Raw genomic sequence first — 20,496 nt, forward strand, 5'->3', positions numbered from 1 at the left:
ATTTATATGAAAGGTCCAGAATAGGCCAACCCATAAAGATAGAAATTAGCTCGCTGAAAAGTTTCTTCAACCTTCTCCAAAGAGAGCAGCTGCCTCTCCTCGCCCACCACCTGGTCACCCCTGACTCCTTTCTGGTTTTCCCAGCCCTGCTCCATCCGAATGCTGTCGAAGGTGGGCCTCCTAACTGCCAGACCCCATGATTCCTTCCGTGGCCTTGTCATCCTTGCCGTCCTCTGTAGCACTGTCTCCGTCATCCACTAACAGCTCCTCAGAAAGCTCACCTCCCCTTAGTTTATCCCACTTCCCTCACCTGCTCTGACCTCTGGTTCCATCTTCTTCTCTCATCTCTATCCTCAACCCACCAATCTGGGTGTCTGCTCCTCCATCTGCATCCCCAGTTTTAACCTTCTCTTAAGTATCTGCCTCCCATTTCCTACTAGCAAATCAATTTCAGTCCATTTAGGACAAATTTTCATCACCTCCGCAAACCAGCTCTTCCTGCTGGTTTCTGAACCCTCCTGGTGCCCAGGATGAAGGCCTTGACGGGATCTTAGAATTCCACCTCTGCTCTGCCTTAAAGGCCAAGTTTCACTGAGGCCACGTCCCATCACGCCCAGCATCTTACACAACAGCCATTTCCCATCCCCATCCATCCTCCTCTCAGTATCATCACTTCACACCCAGAGGGCTGCCTCCTAAAGGCAGGCATTAGCTCTCTAGGTTACAGGTACCCACCCCCTTCCACCACACACAAAGGAAGTATATGTGTTCACACACACGGAGTCTCTCCTTCCTCACCTGACTGGTTTCTAGAAGCATCCAGGCTGGCCAGCCCTAATCTAACCCAACACCAAGGGCTGGGCCTAGGACAACTTAGAATCCTGCCTAGCTCGAGGTCCCTGAAATCATTCAGGTATTCCACAAACTACTTAATTCTTGATGAAGGGAACAAAATAAAGGCCCTGGCTTCATGGGGCTGACATCATGGAGAGGGATGAATGGATAAGTATTCAGGGAAATTTATATCTGCAGATGGCTGGCCTTCAACCGCCCAATGCTTCTTTCCTCCAAGGCCCAGGTGAAGGGCCTTGTAGTGACCATCCTACTAAACCAGTCTTTACACCGAGCTCCCTCCAATGCTGATGTTCCATCACTGCTCTGGGTAATTGTGAGCTGTTCTGTACTTGGCACCACAGTTTCATTATTCATCTCCAGCTCCATGAAGTCATAAAATTCTATCTTTCCTATTCTTTTTTTGTTTGTTGTTGTTGGTTTTGGTTTTTTTTTTTGCTTTTTTTAGGGCCACACTTGCAGCATACGGAGGTTCCCAGGCTAGGGGGTGAATGGGAACTACAGCTGCCGGTCTACACTACAGCCACAGCACTACAGGATATGAGCCGTGTCTGTGACCTATACCACAGCTCACAGCAACTCGGGATCCTTAAGCCACTGAGCGAGGCCAGGGATCAAACCCGCATCCTCATGGATACTAGTTGGGTTCATTACTGCTGAGCCACAACATATCTATCCATATCTTTTCTATCTTTCCATGTTCCCTGAAGCTCAGAAACCACAGCTGGCACTTGAATACTTGTTGACCAATGAAGACAGGGAGCCACTTTCCCCCAAATCTAATATGGAGCCCCGTGAAGCCACTGAACCACTCTGGTAGTTTCCAGAATGTACATTTTACTCAGGAATCTATGGGGATAAGGTTAATACTTAACTACTAGGTACTTTAACACATTACAAATTAAGACAAATAGGGATCAATTTTGGAATGGGAATGCAAAATGCACACAAATTTCTCTGTGTGAGCTTGCTGGTAGGCAGCTTTGGACATAATCCTTACTGGCTATGTAAACTTGGGTAAGTTAATGAGGCCCTGAGCCTCAGTGTCAGGATCCACAAGAAGGGGAGGAGTGTAGTATGACAAGGAGTCTCCCTGATGGAACTCGTTAAGAATTGAGAACATTAGCGTCCCCACTGTGGCACAGTGGGTTAAGAATCCAACTGCAGGGCAGGGGCTCAGGTGCAGGTTCCATCCCTGGCCCCCCACAGTGGGTTAAAGGATTGAGTATTGCCCCAGTCGCAGCTGTGGCTTAAATTCAATCCCTGACCCAGGAACTTCCATATGCTGCAGGTGCGGCCTTAAAATAAAACTAAGGAAAAAAAAAAGAATCTAAAACATTAATATGTGTGAGGATTTAATACGGTGCCTGGCACGTAAATACTCACAACATGTTAGCTGCCCTTGTTAAGTTCTCAGAACCTCCCTCCCCCATTTGTCAACACATCTCTGTATTTAGCAGCACTCAGTGGAAAAGTCTGTGGTTAGACTTGAGGTTTCATTTAAGGATCTTACCACACTGCCTGGATGACCAAAATCAGAAAGCAAGGTCAGGCCGAGGGGTGAAATGTAACCAAAGCAAAATGTGAAACAGATCCTTTTCAATTAGCCTCTGCCACTATCTCATCCCCTGGAAGAGAATCTTCTGCTGCCTGGGTTTCTTCATCTGTATAATTAAATGGGAGCCATCCTACCTGCCTGCAAGGCTGTAGTGAGATCTTGGACTTGAAAGCACTTGGTAAAACTCAAGAGCAAAACACACCTGAGTTACTGATTAAGAGCATGGGTTCTGGACAATCTAAAGTTAACACCTCCTGCTCTCAGTGTCCTGTAAAGTAGGAGCAATAAGAACATCTATCTCGAGTGACTGTAGTGAGGAATAAGTGAAACAATATAAAGTGTCTGGGGCCTAGAATATCGGAAGAGCCCAACTACTGAGAATTATTATTTTGGTGACTAACCTATTCACTGGACTCCTCACCCCCCAGGATCAGGTAGTGGCGACACCAACACTGGCCCAGGAACTGTGCTCTGTAACCAGCTGGGGGACCCCGGGCAAGCCGCTGACCCTCTGCAAACTTTAGGTTCCGTAGCCACCAAATGAGAGTATTGCAAGAGAGCATCCCTGGGCTCCTACCAGCTCTTCCTTTCCGCTGTTAAGGTCGTCGGAACAAAGGCCACCCGCTCCCCAGCCTGTCCCCGAGGGGCCACAACTCAAAACTCCTGCTGCTCAACTCCCTGTGCAGAACGACAGCAGGAGCGGCCCGGTCTCAACCCCGGAGAGATGCGTCCACGTTACGCCGCCACCACTCGTTTCATCAGCAACCTGCTTCTGCGGCCGCTCGCTGCCCAAAGTTTCCCGAAGCACGGAGAAACTGGGCCGTGGCTCAACCCGGAGAAGACCTGAGGGGTGAGCGCGCGGAGCCTGGGGGCCCGGCCCCGGGAATCCCAAGCTGCCCACGCGGCCGGGCGGGGAGTGACAGGTGCGACGTGGGCCCGCTGGCTGGCAAGCGGGACCTCGGGCGGCGCGTGTAGGCGCGCAAGGGAAACGGCGGCCGCGCGCTCCCCTCAGGCCGCTCCCCCGCGACGCCCCCGACAAGATCCCATGGTCTGCCGAAACCGAGCGGCCCGGCGGGGCTGAAACCCGCAGCGCCGAGGGCTGGGGACTGCCGGGGCGACCGCGCGTGCCGGTTCTTCCCGCGCGAGACTGGGGTGCCGGGGGATGGGCGTACGCGCCCCCGCGCGCGCCGCCGTAACCCCTTCCTCTCCGCGCGCCCCCGCACTCCCATCCACCCACCCACCCATCACTCACCGTCGATGTCCCCTAGGGTCAGCTCGTCGCCCAGCTCCGTGAGGGTCTCCATGGTCTCCAGACCGCCCAGCTCGCCGCTTTCGTCCATCGCCCGGCTCGGCGCAGAGGACCCCCCTGCCGTCCCGCTCAGGGAGACGCGAGGGCGGTGCCGCCGTCACCACCCATGACACCCAAGAGCTCCCGCCCGGTACTGCCTCACCGGCCGGTGCCAACCGCCGCCATGTTTGCGCTGCGCGGGAGGGCGGGGCGGGATTCCCCCGCCCCAACCCGCGCCCTCTATGGCCCCGCCCCCAGGCCGCGCACCCCCTTGTTTGTTGTCAATGGGACCAGGCCCATCTTGACCAATCGCCTTGCGGAGCGGCGCGTGGGGTGATGGCGCGTCAACGATCAGCAGCTCAGATTTGCATAAGAAGGCTCCTCCCCTGGCGGCCTCTTAGCGAATGCGAAGAGAAGGCTCCGGGTCCTCAGTCCAACCTTCTTCCCCTCGTTTAAAGGAACCGCTCCCTTTTTTGTTGGTTTGGCTCCGCAAGCTACTACCTCTGACTGCTGGGAGTTGAAGGGTTAACAAGTTCCGCCCCCGGCCGCGGGAGGCCCCCGAAGCCAGCCTTAAGCACATTACGTCATCTTCCCAGCTGTTCCCGCCCTCCCCACGATCCCAGCCCGCTGGGGAAGCGGGTGGAATCAAACCTAGACCCCTAGTACTGGAGCACGGAGGAATCCTTAGATCGTTAAAGTCACGTTCCAGCTAAGCCCCTTGCAAAGGCGCTACGAAAGCTCGCGAACCGCCTAAGAGTGGAGCATGTTTTGCAATTCATGCGCCTTTGCACCTGCCGCGACGACGCGCTTACTCCGACAGCCTCACCCAGTCTCACCCCGGTACATCAGAATCCCTTGCAGTCCTTTAAAATAATGCCAGTGCCTGGAACTATCACAGGCCTCCAGAGGTTGGGTCCGGGCATGAGCATCATGCGGGGATTATGAGGCGCAACCCACCCACGGATTCCCACTCTTAAACTTCTCAGTTCTGCAGCTGGTCACGATATAAACAAATGTGCACGTTTCTAGGAATTTATAAATAAGGAAGACAAATATGAGTGTTTAAAAAATTTGCAAGTTTGTGTGTTCAAAGGCGTTCATCAGAGTCTTCTGTAAATTGAGAAAAATTGGGAAGCCCAATAACGACCTGCTGAATAAATTACATCCACACAATGTAATTATCATGGCATCATTAAACATTACATACATGAATGTCTATCTGTTGACAACGACTTTCACAGTATTAAAAGGGGAAAGTATGTTTACTGCTGGTCTGTGAGAGGCAGCTGTTGCTTGGTGGTCAAGACAGACTTCACAGGCCCTGTGAAGGCAGGCATACGGGTCCATTTATGAACGAGTGACTCTGAGCTAAATAAACGCCCTAAGCTTCAGTTTTGTCATCTCTAACATGGGAATAGTGTCCCTCATAGTTGTGAGGAAAGTGGAATCACACAATTCAACCAATCACATTGCACATTCATTTGACAATATTTATTGAACATCTCTGGGGCAAGCAAAGAGACAATTCCTGCCCTCTGAGAGCCTCTGGTCCGGTAAAGAAAACATTGATATTTAAGACGAAACCTGAAATTATGAGAACTGCATCTGGTATAGCCAAGGGAACAAACAACACAAAGGCCCTGCAGCAGAAGCAGCTGATGGAAGCCAGCACTTGGAATAAGGCCTGACATACGGTTAGGGCCCCTGCAAGGTAGTTATTATAACTGAGAAAACAAGGATCTGTGTGTCACATGAAGGGCAGGATGGAAGGCCTAATAGCTGAGTGTCAGTTATAATTATGGGAGTGGTAGGATTCAGGGTAAATCTTACTTTCTCTTTTTTTTTTTTTTTTTGCTTTTTAGGGCCAAACCTGCAGCATGTGGAAGTTCGCAAGCTAGGGGTCAAAACGGAGCTGCAGCTGCCAGCCTCCACCACAGCCACGGCAACACAGGATCTGAGCCACATCTGCAACCTATACCACCACAGCGCATGGCAACACTGGATCCTTAACCCACTGAGTGAGCCCAGGGATCAGACCTGCATCCTCATGGGTACTAGTCGGGTTTGTAACCCGCTGAGCCACAACAGGAACTCCCAGGGTGAATCTTACTTTCTTCTTGGCATTTCAGTATTATTTAAATTACTTTTTATAATGAACATGTATAACATAATAAAGTACCTGGGGGAGAGAGGAACGTTCTCTTGTTTACATGCAGAAGAGCCGGTATAGGTTACACCAGTCTTACCCGGAAACAAAATCAAACCCCGCTGCCCTGCTCTGGTCCAGGCACTGAGCTGGGCAGTGTCATCTTCACATGTACCCTTCAGTGGCTCGCACAGGGCTCCCCACACTGGGGGTGATGCTGGCATACCATATGGCTCACTTTCATTGTGGTCCAATGCCTTCCCATCCCAGAGCCTCAGTAAACCTCTGCAGAGGGATCTCTGAGCACCAGGTCAGGTAAGTGGACCCAGTCTGTCTCCCACTCTACAGATGCTCCCACAGCTCCCAGGTGGACCTGCCCAGGGACGAGAGCAGAATAGTTCTATTTGTACCTCTTAAGGTGTCAGATGGGGAAACTTGAGTCCATTTGAAGGTGGAGAAGGGATCAGCCAAGATGGAGAGAAGTGAAGGTGTAGAAGGAAAAACCCAGGAGAACAGAGATGCTAGATGGGGCAGAGGTGAAGACAGGATAAGAGTGGGCCCCTCTCTTTGGCTGTGCTTACAGTGGGTGCTCAGCAAATACATGGGAGAACAAAGAACCATCAGAGAAGGGCACCTGTCACTGAGAAGCCAGGCCCCGACCTCGGAGAAGCAATTTAGGGCTGGACAGAGGGTTCAGACATTATCAAATTCATTACATCAGTGAAGCCACAACACAAGGAAGGGGTGGGCCAGGGGTCACTCAGCAAGTCTAATGGGCTGAGATAGACTCCAGGTCTCCCTTGGGTTCTGGTAGCAGTGAGGAGCTGGAGACAGTTGTGTGTCTCTGCTTTTAAGAGGCAGACCCTGACTTGGCAAAGTCAGCTTAAGAGCTAGAATTCCTACTGGAGCCCCTCCCTTTTCTGCCTGGGAAGGACATGACTGAAGGGCAGTGCCTACTCAAGGCCCACCTCCCTCTGCAGCTTCCCTGCCCCCTGGCCCTGACACAGAGAGCTTGCTGTCCGACCAATCCAGCTCGGAGCAGCCCTCCCCTTACAAAGCACAGCCTCCTGCAGAGCTGCAGCCTGTCCACCAAAGGCCCTACACACAGGCCAGGGGTCTCCCAACACTGCCAGAGATGACAAGCTGATTCTTCCCTGTGCCTGATCACGGCCATCCCTGGATATCTGAGGACAGAGACCATGTCGCTCCAAGGTTGTCTTGGGCTAAACACCCTCCTCAGATACTTCTGGTCCCTTCATCAAGGACAGTGCTGCGAAGGGAAGAGAAGGCCATAGCCAAGCTTGTGCTTTGCTGCCCTGCCAGGGCCTGAGGCTCTTCCCGATGAGGAAGGGACATCCTTAAATGTCATCTCTGCATCTGAGGGCCCTGAGCCCCCCACCCAGGCCCCTCCCACCTGCCCCATGGAGAGGCTTACAGCTCCCTGGTGCCCAAACCAGCCTCTGTTAGCCCAGAGGATTAGTGGGCTTTTATTGTGTTTCTGCAGGGGGCTGAGACCTGTGCCAGGCAACTCAGTAACACAGAGGGGCCAGCAGCAGGCATGACAGCAGCCTCCCACAACGGACAGCAGCCAACTAGTCAGGGGTCCTAACCCACTGGGAGAATCCAGCCCAGGTTCCCTCCTGCTTTTTGCAGCATCTCCACAGTTGGTGTGCAGCCTAGCACCCTCTGAAGGCTCCATTGGCACCACTCTGCGGAAGTCGCAGGGAGGAAATCCAGCCCTCTGCGGCCCAGTCCCTTAGCTGGGGCTCAGAGCTGGCTCCAGGGGGCTGAGCAGACTCAGCCTCCCCTCACATGGGCCAGCTCTCACCACTAGCTGACGCTGCTGCATCCTCCTCTTCCTCCTGACTGGCCGCCTCCTGGCCCCTTGAACCCTGGCCTGCTCAGGGGCTATAACTCGGACTGGGATCTGGAGATCCGAGGGCCTTTTCGGATCTCTTTCCGCTTTTCCTCTTTCTTCCGGCGTTTTTCCTCTTCCCTCAGGGCCTTCTGGAAAGGGTCAGTGCTGGAGATGAACTGAGGAAAAGAGCAGAGCACTCTGATTAAATCCGCTGGCAGTAAAGAGTTTGTACTGAGCTAGGCTGCTGTGGGCCATGGGGACAGGAGGGTCACTCGGACACAGGCCCTGCCCTTGGGGAGCCCACAGACATGGACAATTAAACGGGCTTGAGGAAAACCACTGGGTGGGTCTTGAAAGATAAGCAGGAGCTTGCCAAGCAAAACAGGGTGGGTGAAGCGGACATTCCAGCAGAGGGACAGGTGCTGAACCTCCGTGGACATCTGAGAAACAACAGACAGACCACTCAGGGCGAAGGGGCCGAATGCCCAAGGCTACCACAGACCCCTGGAGCTTGAGGAGGAGGGCAGGGCAGTCAGCAAGAGTAAGACAGCTGGGGTCCTGCTGCTTGCGGACAAGTTGCAAGGTCTAGGCAATGAGTGTACAGAAGCAGGTGGATCAAAGGATAAACTGGCAGACCCTGAAAAAGAGGTGGAAAGGTGAAGAAAATGGTGCCTGGGCTTGTGGCGTCCATAGCACGTGCGTGGTGGTACCCAGTGATGAGCCAGGAACACAGGGCGAGTGGGGAGGAGGAGGAGGACTTCAGTTGGGGCAATCCCCAGGCCCTCTGCTCCTCTTCCTCCACTCTTCAGATTGGTGCATCTAAACCCAGGGCTTCCCTTACACCTCCAAGGTCAATGACCCTTCACATTTGCATCTCCCCATCTCGACATCTGTCTGCCGCCTTCTCTAGGATGTGCACACATGCCCCAAACTCAGCACGGCTCCATCTCCACAAAACCCAGTCCCCCTCCAGAGTCCCTGTCTTCATGAACAGCAGCACTCCACACGCCAGTCTAGGCAAGTAGGGCAGAGGCCAAGCATCACCCCATCCCTGACACAGTCCATTGCCAAGGCCAGGCCCACTGGACCCCGAAGTCTCAAACCCATCTACTCTGCTCCATCTCGCCTACCTATGGCTACCCTCATCACCACCCTTCCCTCTCTTCTGATAACTCTAGGCACCTCCCATGGTCTCTCCATATCCACTTTGGTCCCTCTTAAGCCACTGCCCTCATCGCAGTTAGATCTTTTCAAAATGTCAGTCTGACTCCTGCTTAAGCCTGTCCCCAACCCTCCATTACTCTCAGGACACAGCTGCATCTGCAGGTCTACCCCACCCACCTCTCCCCCTCCCTTACTTCTGGTTCTTGGATTCCTTTGCTCCCACTTCTAGGCCTCTGCACATGCTGTGACCCAGGCCCAGAAGGCCCCTCCCAGCCCCCACCCCCTTTGCCACATTAGCTCCAGCTCAGGTGTCACTGCCCTTAGGGACCTGCCTCCTCTGTTTCCTTCTGAGTGCTTCTCTTCTGTGGCCACCTGTCCCTTGGGACAACCTACTTCGTGCCTGTCCCCTCACTGAACAGCACGCTCCATGAGAATATGCAGATTGTGTTAGGTGTTGCCCACTGTGCCACGAGCCCCCAGTGCAGGGCCTGGCTTATACATGGCACTCAGTATGTAGTTTTTGAAATGAATGAATGAACGAATGAATGAATCATGTTAGAATATTTAATACAACAGTACCCAGAACTCTAGTAACTCTGTTGTGAAATATGCCCATTTTATTTGTTCCCAGGCTGAATGCGAGAAATGTTTGATCAAGGTAGATGTTAAAAACAAACTAGGAGCTCCACCTTGTGGAGTAATTCACCACCATTTAGACTGAACCACAAATCTGGAAGATGGGGTGATGTCAGCCCAGAGAGGGTAAGTGATCTGTTCAAGTCACACAGCCAGTGGGAGGCCCAACTGGGACTAGCTCCCAGGCCTCCCAACCTCCCTGCCCAGCACTTTCCCTCTCACACTGTGCCTCCTATCCCTACGAGTTAATTCTGATCCTCTTGGGAGGAAGGAGGAGCTGGGAGACCCCTCAAACTCCCTGGCTCTGGCTCAGGAAGGACCATCAAGAGACCCTGGCCCCTCCAGCCCCAGCTAGCTGGGTTAGAAGAGAAACAATACCTGTCCCTGTCCTGGGTTCCTTCCCTCCTGGGCCTTGCCAAGGCCTACTTTAAATTCTGAGGCTACCTCAAGCGGGCCTTTCATGCCGCCTGGCAATTCAGGAGGACATTTCCCCGGTCTGCTCCCTCTCCTGCTCCCCCAGACTTGCCTTCTCCTCGAGCCTCCATCACTAACCCCCTCTTCACTGGCACACCATGACCTTGCTTCCTCTTTCACAGAGAAGGGACACACTCAAAGACAACTTCCACAAGCTCCCATCTCCACACCCACCAACCTACTTGCTTCTGGGCCCCTGGGCCCAGCTGGCCTCGCCCTCCTCACTTCCTCAGGGATGAGACGCCAGCAACTCTCCTACTTCTGCATCCCAGGTTCTTCCTCCCTAACGGGGAGGTCTCAGCAATGTGCAAACATGCTACAGTCTCTCCCATCCGACTAAAATCCCCCCTGGAACCCACACCCTCCCCCCAGCTATTCTCCTGTTGGTCTGCAACCCCTGAAAACAAAACTCATGATAAACAACAAGGATATATATTGTATAGCACAGGGAATTATAGCCACTATCTTGTAACTTTTAATGACGTATAACCTCTAAAGACACTGAGTCACTACACTGTACACCTGACACTAATACTAAAAAAACAGGAAAAGCTCTTCACAAGGGTTGCATGTACCTGATGGGATGTGTCCACCCGCCCTCCCTCTCATTCTCTGGAAACCCAGTCCCTTGTTCCCGCAGCTCCACCGAGACAGCTTTTATTGAGATCTCTGATGGCCTTTCTCGGTCCTGCTGAGCCCAGCAGCTGATTCTCAGCCTCATCTTCCCTGACCGTCCAGCAGCGTCTGCAGGCACACCACTCCCTCCTTCCTGTAACTTTCCTCGATGGCCTCTGGGAAATGAGTCTCTCTTGGATGTGCTGCTGTCACACTGACTGATCCCTCCTGGGGGGGCTTTGCTAGTTCCTTCTCCTCCTCCCACCTCGAACTGCAGGCAGATCCCAGGCCCTAGTCCTCAGAAAGACCACGACCCCATCTGCCTGGCCCCCCACCCCTGCCAGGGTGATGGCCTCACTTCCCTCTTCATTGGCACGACTCCCACATTTATAGCTCTAGCTTCAACCTCTCCCTGAAACCTAGTCATATGTCCAGTCACCTCCTCGACGTCTTCATTCTGATGCCTATGAGGTCCAGAAATAAGGCCTCGATCCCCGAGCCAGCCCTCAACCTGGTACCACCAGTGCACCCGGTTTAGAAAATAGCAGCCCCATTCTTCCACACGCTCAGGCCAAAAATCAAGTCATCCTTAATGTGTCACTCTCACACCACATCAGCTTCCTCGGTAAGTCTTATTATTTATTTATTTGTTTGTTTTTTTTTTTGCCTTTTCTACGGCCGCTCCCATGGCATATGGAGGTTCCCAGGCTAGGGGTCTTCTAATTGGAGCTATAGCCACCGGCCTACGCCAGAGCCACAGCAATGCGGGATCCGAGCAGCGTCTGCAACCCATACCATAGCTCACGGCAATGCTGGGTCCTTAACCCACTGAGCAAGGCCAGGGATCGAACCCGCAACCTCATGGTTCCTAGTCAGATTTGTTAACCACTGCGCCACGACGGGAACTCCAGTAAGCCTTATTTACTCTACCTTGAAACTAGAGCCAGGGAGTTACTGTTGTGGCTCATCCGGTTAAGAACCTGACATAGGTGTCTGTGAGGATGTGGGTAAGATCCAGCTTTGCTCAGTGGGTTAAAGATATGCAAGATGCAGCATAGGTCACAGATACAGCTCGGATCCCGTGTTGCTGTGGCTGTGACATAGTCTGGCAGCTGCAGTTCAAATTTAGCCCCCAGCCTGGGAACTTCCATAGGCCATGGCTGAGGCTGTAAAAAGAAAAAAACAAACCCAGAACCAAATTCTCACCATTCCTCACCAGCCCCACTGTTGTCACCTGGTTCAAGCCACCTCTAACTCCCAAACAGACCAGGACAGCAGCCTCCTCACTGGTGCCCATTTTCACCCTGGTCCCCAGACTATTATCCCCTCCACAGCCAGGTGGAGCCTTTACAGGGGTGAGTCAGAGCCCCTCATCTGCTGCTGCGTGTCTCAGAGTAAGTGCCAAAGTCCTGGAGACCTGCAAGGGCCTTGTGATGCTGCCTACAACTCTGACCTCACCTGCCCTCACTCCCCATCCCTCCAAAGATGCTCCAACTCAGGGCCTCTGCACTTCTGCTCTTTTAGCCTGAAATGTTCCTCCCCCAGAGACAGAGCTGGCTCCCTCGCTCCTTTCAGGTCTTTTCAGTTAGGACCTTATGTGTCCAAGTCACATGAATAACAACTGCAGCTCCACCTTATCCCTTAACCCCCTTCTGCTTTTTTCTCCCTGGCCCTTGTCGCCACCTACCACGTACCTTATTTTTTATTGACTGTCTATCTACTCCAACTAGAATGCCATTCCCAGGACAGGGCTACAGAGCTTTTCTGGGACAGAGCTTGTCTGGGACTCAGCAGATGCTCACTAACTACTGAATCAATGCAGGTGCTATGCCTCTGAGCCTTTGTGCAAACTAGTCCCTCTGCCCGGAAGGTCTTTCCCGGGCGGGTCCCCCCGGCAACTCTTACTCACCCAGAGCCTCCCCCACCTACTTCCACAGGCTCCTTCTCATGGGACCTGTGGCTCATCCTTCCCTCTCCCACGGGGACAGTGACCACGCTGGACTGTGACTGGGCTTTCCTGGTGTCTTCCCCCATAGCCTGTGGGCATCTGAAGAGCAGGGAGAGAGCCGGGGGACAGTGGCCAGCCTGATGCAAGCTGGCCTTAGTGACAGGTGTGTGAGTAGGAGAGGACTCCTAGAACGCTCACTGGTACAGAAGGAGTGCACAAGGGAAGCTGAGCAAATCTGAGCTGTTGTGGTGAACAGAGCCACACTGGACACCAAAAAAGTGAGTAAATTCTTGAGACTGTCCCCAGCAGATAAGAAGTATAGAAAGTATGCTGCTTCTGTGGTTATGTCCAAGCAGAGCACATTATGATGACGCTAAATTAAATCTCTCCAGGAGCCCATTCTCTCTGTGGCCCATGCTCTTTCCCTTGTCCTGTGTGAGAGGCATTCATGATCTGCAGGGCAAGGAGAGCTGGTGTCACAGCAAAAAAGTATCTCCATGGGTGCCCACTCATTGGGAAAGCCCATCTGTCACGGCTTTGAGCGTCCCTGCACATTCTTGCTGCGTACACCTGACCACTCTACCTGGGCCATGTCTCGGGCTGTGTTTGCAGAAAGAAACCTTGAAGGATAAGGTGATGTCTGCCTGCAAACAAAGACCAGGTTTGCTTCTGTTCTCCATAAAGGTGGTGTATTTCCCAAGCCTGCTGTTCTTTGGCTTGATGCAACCCACTGCATGGATGGTATCTGCATGGGCTCCTCTGTATCACCTCCTTGGGACTTGGGAAACAAGGGACACCCACATGACCAGGCCAACAGCAACTGCATTTACCTGCTGTCTCTGACCTGTCAGCATCCATGAAACAGCAGCAGGTAAGCTTGTTAGCCTGCAAGCCAGATAAAATCCTAGAACTCGAGAGGTCCCTCCCTGCACCGAGGGAAGAGTCCATGAGTCCAGCCCTTCCTTCCTACCCCTCTGGCCCCTGCCCTGCCGCCCCTCATCTCTTCCTCCTCTCTACTGTGTGTCCCCACCTGTTGTGCTGGCCCTACAGCCTCCAGCCCTCAGAGCCCACCTCAGCCCCCAGGAAGAGAACCTGTGCAGGGATGTGGGGGAGGCCTGGCTGGGGACTCAGAGGCCCAAGGACAGAGAAGCACGGCCTGACATCCCAGGGTTTCCCTGACATTTCCCTGATATGAACAGCGCCTACTGTGCATTGGGATGGACGTGCTCGTGGCCTCTGACTGCCCCTCAGAAGTCCACCCTGCAGGGAGGTGAGGCTAAGACAGGGCCAGTAGCTTTCCTGAAGGCACTAGGGAGTGAGTGCCTTTGCCCAGGCACGTCTGACTCCAAGTCCAAAGCTCACACTCCACCCCACGGGCCCCAGCCCCTGCAGGCCCTAGCCTCCCCTGGCTCAGCAGAGGCAGAGCAGACATGGCCACAGGCCTCAGCAGCTCACCTCTGTGCGGTCTACTTTAAATGGGTTCTGGAAGTCAGAGTCTTTCTCGCTGATCCCCAGCTCCTGGGCCATCTGCGGATGAGGAAAAGCTAGTCATCCTCTGTCTTCTCCAGCCTGCTGCTCACCCACAGGCCCCTCCCTCAGAGGCTTAGGCAGGGGTGGGCCAGGTGATGAGTGCTAGGACCCCAGGTTGGCACAGAACCCCTTGAAATGGCACCTCAAGGTGGCCTGAGGCTCGTCACAGAAATGCAACCTGAAAGGCTGATGTTCAGGCCCCACTGAAGGCAGACCCACGGCTTGTGGCATAGCACCAGCCAAAGGGCTCCCAGACCCCCTCCGCCCCAGTCCTTACCAGGCTGAGGATGGGCGAGTGGGGCCCCTGGTCAAAGACGCCTGACTGGTTGCAGAAGCTGATGCCCCAGCGGATGAGGAGATTCCAGTTGGAGTTGTGGTCAAAGTAATGGTGCACAATCCTTGGGAAGCGCAGCACCACGTCGCCAAAGAAGGCCGTGTTCTCCACCACTTGGGAGAAAGCTGCCGAGAAGACCCTGATGAGGGGCCGGGGAGATGCCCTTCTCCAGCCCTCCTGGCCAACCCTACTCACCCTCCAGAGAACGGGGGATTAGCCCAGTCGTCAGAGAAGGGAAAGCTGCCTGCTGCCCACAGGCTGACCATGTGTGCAGTGCGTGCTAAGGGCTTTATGTCCACAGATCACTGAATCATCAAAACTGCCTTTAGAGGGAGATGTGGCTGCTATTCCCATTTTACCCCTGGGAAACTGATGCTGATGGCTAGTGAGTAGCAAACCTGGGCTGCAAACCCAGGTCTGTCTGACTCCAAAAGGCCGTGCTCTTTCCTCTGTGTTTCACAACTAAGAAGACGCGTTTGCCATGGCCACCAGCGAGGTGGGTGTCTTTTGCACATGGAAGCATATGCATCCCAAGAGGCTTTGCTGGGCCTAACCTCCCCAACTTGGTCCTCTAATGTCCAGGGCTGGGCGCTGGTGTTAACACAACTACAGTGTCTGTGAGGGGTCAGTTTTGCTAGCGTGGTCAGGGAACATGTCAGTTTGTTTTCTATTTAGTGTTATGTCCAATTTTATTTTACTTTAAGTGCTTAGGTTCTTATTTTGAAATAATTTTAGGCTTACATAATACACCACAAAACTCCTTCACTTGGCTTCCTCTAATGCTGTCATCTTAACATAACTATTGCACAACTATGTAAATCAGGAAATTAACATCAATACAATACTGTTAACTCATTCGTAGACTTTATTTGAATTTGGTCAGTTTTCCCACTAATAGCCTTCCTCTAGTCAACAGGTCAGTTTAGATTGAGTTTAGGGCCCATTTTGGTGGCAGGTCCCTTTGACCCAGGGCAGCATGAAGAACAGTAACTATATACACTCAGCCCTGGTGGCAGCCCTCACCAGCACTGGCCAGGCCACACAGAGAGAGAAGCGGACTCCTCCAAAGATAGGCCAGGTCTGAGACAAGTGGGGCAGGAACCCTGGGCTTCGGAACAACCTGGAACTGCCAAAAGCCCAGGAATTAGCTTGGTTTATAGGTAAGAGTCACAGCAAGCCACCTGTCCTTTCATCTGAAAAACGGAGGTGATAGTACCTTCCTCAGAGTTATAGAGGGAATTTGAGATGCTGTTTGTAAAGTGCCCACCATTCAAGATGTATAAAGACTACTTCTGTCCTCTCTTAGACAATGTAATCTAAAAAACTTTATTGTTACAATGTAACCAGTTAATGAGGGAGAAATCACCACTGGAGAGAAATTCTTAGAAGAGGAGATGAAGGGACATAGAATATTCTTTTACCTTATTTATGCATGTTGGTCCCATCTTTGTCTCAAAAAGGATTTAAGGGAGTTGAGCCCTTCAGAACAGTAGTCAAGAGTGCTGGTAACTGCTCCCATGGGCCAGTCACTTCAACAGGCCTCAGGGAACAACTTGCTTTTTCTACCAGAAGGGGCAGGGTGGTAGAGAAGGCAAGGATTCCTGGAGTGGTAATGGGCAAAGGCTTCTTCCTGATTCCCCTGCCCCAAGCACAGGACAGCACCAAAGCACAGGACAACTACCCAATGGGACCACTTGGAAGATGCCACAAGAGGGGACTTTCGGGGGGGGGGGGAGACAAGAACAGGAGGGAGGGAGCATCTAGAGAAGATCAAGGTGGCGGGGAGGAGGAGAGGGTGAAGTTGGGAAGAGCATACCATCCTTCAGTTTCTCGTCCTGGGGGAAGGGCCCTTCTGGGAGCACATTTGCAGCAATGAGCACTGTCCGGGAGTCCTCCAGCACCTGAGGGAACCGCACCTGGGCTGAGTGGCTTTGCAAAGGTCTTCCCAGACCAGCCCAGCCCCAGCCCCATTTACTTAACTCCTACCTCAAATCATCTCTGCATGCACTTCCCCCTCCCTGAACACCACCCCCTCGGGAAACTCCTACTCATCTCTCACTGCCCAGATCAAAGACTGGGCCTGCCGCGAGCTGCCCCCTGCCTGCAGGCACCTTAAACAGCCCCTTGAGCATGACATCAAGGATCTTGTACTGCTGGTGGACATCATTCAGCTGTGCTAGGTTTTTTAGTGCCAACAGCTGCTCCCGCCGCTTCACCTCAAACATCTTCTTGTCTGAGCAAACAGTAAGTTAAGGAACTGGCGCTGATTCTTCTACCTGGATAATCCAGGGGTCCCAATCCAAAGGGCCTATTCCTGGCCAGAAAGTCTCTGCAAGGGATGTAGACGTGTCTGGCTGGGGCTCCCAGGGAATGGGTAAACTGTCAGAGAAGGATGTGAATCCTGCAACATTTCATTCGTCCATTTTACAGAGGATTCCACACCCAACAGCCTGCATCCAACCCTCAGGTCTTGGCTCCTGCCTTCCCCTCCCGTGGTCTTTCCATCATCTCCCTCCGTGCCTCTGCTCACACTGTATACTCTGCCTGGAACGCCCCTCACTGTTCTCACTGAGGTTCTATTCTTTTAAGAGCCAGTTCTTGAGTAGGCAGTCCAGTATGCCAGGGTTTGGTCTCCACCCAGGATCTCACCCACAAGGTTCTGGGTGTACAATCCTCAGCATCCTCATGATTCTGAGAGATATGCCTTGCTTTCTCACCATATGGGGAACTAAGGCTCAGATAAGAACAGACTTGATTGGAGTTCCCATCATGGCGCAGCGGAAACAAATCCGACAAGGAACCATGAGGTTGTGGGATCGACCCCTGGCCTAGCTGAGTGGGTTAAGGGTCCGGTGTTGCCATGAGCTGTGGTGTGGGCCGCAGATGTGGCTCAGATCTGCTGTGGCTGTGGCATAGGCCGGCAGCCGTGGCTCCGAATGGACCCCTAGCCTTGGAACCCCCTTGTGCCACAGGTGCAGCCCTAAAAAGCAAAAAAAAAATAGAGAACAGACTTGATCAAGGTTTGGATAGAGCACCTTACCTTTTCTCCCCTGTTCCCATTAGGCGGGTCCACTCCATCCTTGGAATCCCCCAAGGGGTTGTGGGTACAGACAGACTTCATTTACAGCCCCCACCTCTAACGCCAAAGGATACAGATCTCCAGGCTCGGGTCCAGAGAGGTGCTCAGGGTGCCTGTGACTGCTGTTCCGGACAGTAGCAGGACAGACAGGAAGGCCGGGAACTGAAGAAGGTCCATATCCAAGACCCTGGAGCTAGAGGAATAACCCTGAAAAGGTGAGACCTAGAGCTTGGTGTTACATAAAACAGAAAGTGGGGTGAACAGCAACATCCCCTGACATGACACGCCTCCAAATACCAAGAACCCAGCTTTGCGAAGCCCTGAGCCTTAGTCCCAATGACCGACAGACACACAATAAAGACGTGGGATGGCAGGAGGGAGGGAGGAAGACAAATGTCAGCCATGCAGAGATACTTAGAGAATAGGGATGAGCATCTGGAGCCCTGGCTCTGTCTGACTGTGGGACCTCAGGAAAATTGTTCAGCCTCTCTGAGTCTCATCTCCCTCACTGCAAAAATAGGAATAAGAAGGTCACCTCCCTGTTGCAGGGAGGTGAGGCACAGTGCTTGGGGAGGGAGGACCTGTTCAATATCACTGTTCTAGAGCAGTGAATCAACAAACAAAATTGTCTGCACTCTGGTACTTTTATCTCTAGTTGGGTTATAAGACAATAACCCAATAAACTTGTAAAAGAAGCACAGAAGGATGAAAGGGAGGCAGCAAGGCACAAGATTAAATACAGTAGTCAGAGGAGGCCTCAATCTATGTAACAGCTGCCCAGTTTTACCAATGTGGAGACCAAGACACAGAAAAATGAAGTGACTTCCCAAAGTCATTCCTCGATTCTCAGGCTAGACCGAGTCTTAAAGAACACAGGCTATCTCAGAGATGGCCACTGTCCTACCAGGACACCTGGCCCAGAGGTGCTCAGATACTGACAGTGAGATCCCACAGAAGTCAACCAGAGAGCTGCCTCCACCCCCACACAGATGAGACAACTGAAGCCTAGAGAGTGGGAAGCAGTAGTTCAAGCTCACCCAGAACCCTTATCTTCCAATGTCACACTCCAGACTCAAGGGAACCAACCTCAGGTTAAGGCAGAAATTGGGGCCAGGGGGTATCAGGCAGCTGGTAATGACTGAAACGGATCAGCAGTGGGAAAGGAAAGCCGAAAAAGCCTACTGCGTGGTGGCAGATCCTGCTTTCTCCACCGTTACTCCCACTTCTCCAGCCTCTCAATCCCGCTCCTGGCCCCTAGAGTCCCCAGAGCTCTTCCTGGCTCAGCGTGCGATTCTGAACCCATTCTGCAGAGGTCGCTTGTAGTGGATTCTGAACCGGCTACCCGGGCTCACCACACCAGGGTTGCTGCCCAAAGCCTTTAGAGCTCCGGGAGGAAAACGAGCCTTTCCAATGAGAGGTATCCTGGGTCCGCGGACCGCCCCCCACCACCACCTGCGGCCAGTTCTGGGCCCTCGGTTGTAACCTCCCCCTCCGGGAGCCTGCCTGTCTAGCGCTCCGTCCTCACCTACCAGTCCGGCGCCGCTGGCGAGTGGGCAGGCAGTCGGCGTGCAGCTCGGCGGAGCTCAACTCGAGGGTCTGCGAGCGATCAGCAGAGTCGCGGAACCTCTTGAGAGCCAGAGAACAGCAGCGCGGGACCAGGAGCGCCGCTCCGCCCACCGTGCCGCTCCTGACCAATGAGCGCGGACCGCGACAGCCGTTCGCTGACCTCACCTCCGGCCCCGCCCCGTAGGCTCCGGCACGAGTCCTGCGGGCTGTCCGCCTGTCTCGCCCAGCCCACCACACGCCGCGGCTTACACACGTGGCGCGTGTTAAGATCGGGTTGGAGGAAGTGGTCAGCTTGGGGTCTGTGCCTAACGTTAAAGGACGTGTCAGCCTACCGGGGCCTTGACCCTGCCGGCCCGGCGACCTTCCTCGCGCCCTCCCGAAACCGTTTAGTCAGCTGAGGGTTTTTCAAACTGCAGTTGTGCTGATCAGTTTGTTGTGACTTTCTCAGTAACCTGCAGTGCAGAGTCCAGGCGTCCCCTGCTCGCCCCCCCCCCCCGCCCCCGCCCCGGTCCACCAAGTTCTAAACCAATTTCGTCGGATCCTTCTCTGTCCTATAGTTAGCAGAGTTCAGCCCCGATTCGTGTAGGGCCAGTAAGGGATAGCCAGCTACAGGCACTGGGGCCCCTGGCAGACAGATGGAAAGGGAGCTAAAGGTTCTGGTGGGCTGCATTCAGAACAGGAGCGGGCAGCTGTGGAGCGCAGACCTTAAGAGAACCACACACGTGGGCACACAAATACAAGCTCAAAGGAGGGCCCTACGGGCAATAAACACAGGAGACCTACTTCAGCTGGGGAAGGGCTGCCTAGAACAGTTTCCCTCAGCTAGGAAGTCTGGGAAAGGCTTGACCCACTTACCTTCCTTGACTGGTAACTGTACCTCTCTCCACCTTCACATGACCTGAAGCAACAGGTACAGTACTTCCCAGAGCACTTGGATCACAAGAGCATCAAATACATAGCCGCCTTCTGCCCCTCCAGCCCCCAGGATGGCCTGACTGGTGTCTGCACCTGAGGCAAGCAGCTGGTGCTGGTGTTACCAGAACAAACCCCGCCCCTCACTCCCCAAGGAAGCCATCCACCTGGGCTGCAGAACCAGCTGGAGGGAGGCAAGTTTTTGGAGAGCCCATACAGGTTGGCCAGTGCATCACTTTATTTCCCTATTCAATTTCAGTGGTGGAGTAAATGTCTCCAGGTGAACAGCTGCACGTGTCACCCATTTCCACCCAACCACTGTGCCCTGACTTCGTCTTCTCCAGGTCTCCGCTCTCTCCATTTCCAGGCCTTCAGTTCCTGAGGGTCAGTCTCTGATGTGGGACAGGGATACAGCCACCCCTTCCAGGCAGCTGGCAGCAAACATGAGAGGAGAACAGCGGAGAGGTGGGGCAACCACGGGAGAACCACACTTCCAGGGCTCCGAAGGGGCAAAATGGTCAGACAAGAGCAGAGTT

General features: G+C 53.4%; 3 protein-coding genes across 11 annotated transcripts in view; all 3 read right to left on the minus strand.

The window, feature by feature from the left end:
* The window catches only part of SREBF2 (sterol regulatory element binding transcription factor 2), a 65,241-nt gene extending 61,299 nt beyond the window's left edge, over positions 1-3,942 (minus strand). The window contains exon 1 of one of the 3 annotated variants that reach the window (XM_021091444.1): positions 3,663-3,942. In XM_021091444.1, coding sequence (XP_020947103.1) covers positions 3,663-3,750 — 88 coding nt within the window. In that variant the 5' untranslated portion in view covers positions 3,751-3,942. Of the gene's footprint in view, positions 1-2,987; positions 3,560-3,662 lie in introns of those variants that run through there. The other 2 variants (XM_021091445.1, XM_021091446.1) reach the window with 2 other exon arrangements.
* Positions 5,175-20,034, minus strand: CCDC134 (coiled-coil domain containing 134). Of its 6 annotated transcripts, none has more exons than XM_021091452.1 (7): positions 19,904-20,034; positions 17,557-17,689; positions 16,515-16,636; positions 16,220-16,304; positions 14,347-14,528; positions 13,995-14,066; positions 5,175-7,878 (listed from the first exon to the last, which is right to left on the minus strand). In XM_021091452.1, exons 2-7 carry the CDS (start codon positions 17,657-17,659, stop codon positions 7,753-7,755), a joined length of 690 nt encoding a protein of 229 aa, XP_020947111.1. In that variant the 5' UTR covers positions 17,660-17,689; positions 19,904-20,034; the 3' UTR covers positions 5,175-7,752. The 6 variants fall into 6 exon arrangements, with proteins under 6 accessions (XP_020947111.1, XP_020947109.1, XP_020947108.1 ...); XM_021091450.1 differs by lacking the exon at positions 19,904-20,034 and adding an exon at positions 19,012-19,162; XM_021091449.1 differs by lacking the exon at positions 19,904-20,034 and adding an exon at positions 19,012-19,157 and having other exon boundaries at positions 17,557-17,675.
* Positions 5,175-20,496, minus strand: part of MEI1 (meiotic double-stranded break formation protein 1) — an 84,643-nt gene continuing 69,321 nt past the window's right edge. The window contains exons 31-36 of one of the 2 annotated variants that reach the window (XM_021091442.1): positions 19,012-20,391; positions 17,557-17,675; positions 16,515-16,636; positions 14,347-16,304; positions 13,995-14,066; positions 5,175-7,878 (exon numbers count right to left, since the gene is read on the minus strand). In XM_021091442.1, coding sequence (XP_020947101.1) covers positions 20,346-20,391 — 46 coding nt within the window. In that variant the 3' untranslated portion in view covers positions 5,175-7,878; positions 13,995-14,066; positions 14,347-16,304; ... (1 more) ...; positions 17,557-17,675; positions 19,012-20,345. Of the gene's footprint in view, positions 7,879-13,994; positions 14,067-14,346; positions 16,305-16,514; positions 16,637-17,556; positions 17,690-19,011; positions 20,392-20,496 lie in introns of both variants that reach the window. The other variant, XM_021091441.1, reaches the window with a different exon arrangement.

This window comes from Sus scrofa, chromosome 5 (genome assembly GCF_000003025.6).
Source record: "Sus scrofa isolate TJ Tabasco breed Duroc chromosome 5, Sscrofa11.1, whole genome shotgun sequence".
Lineage (NCBI taxonomy): Eukaryota > Metazoa > Chordata > Mammalia > Artiodactyla > Suidae > Sus > Sus scrofa.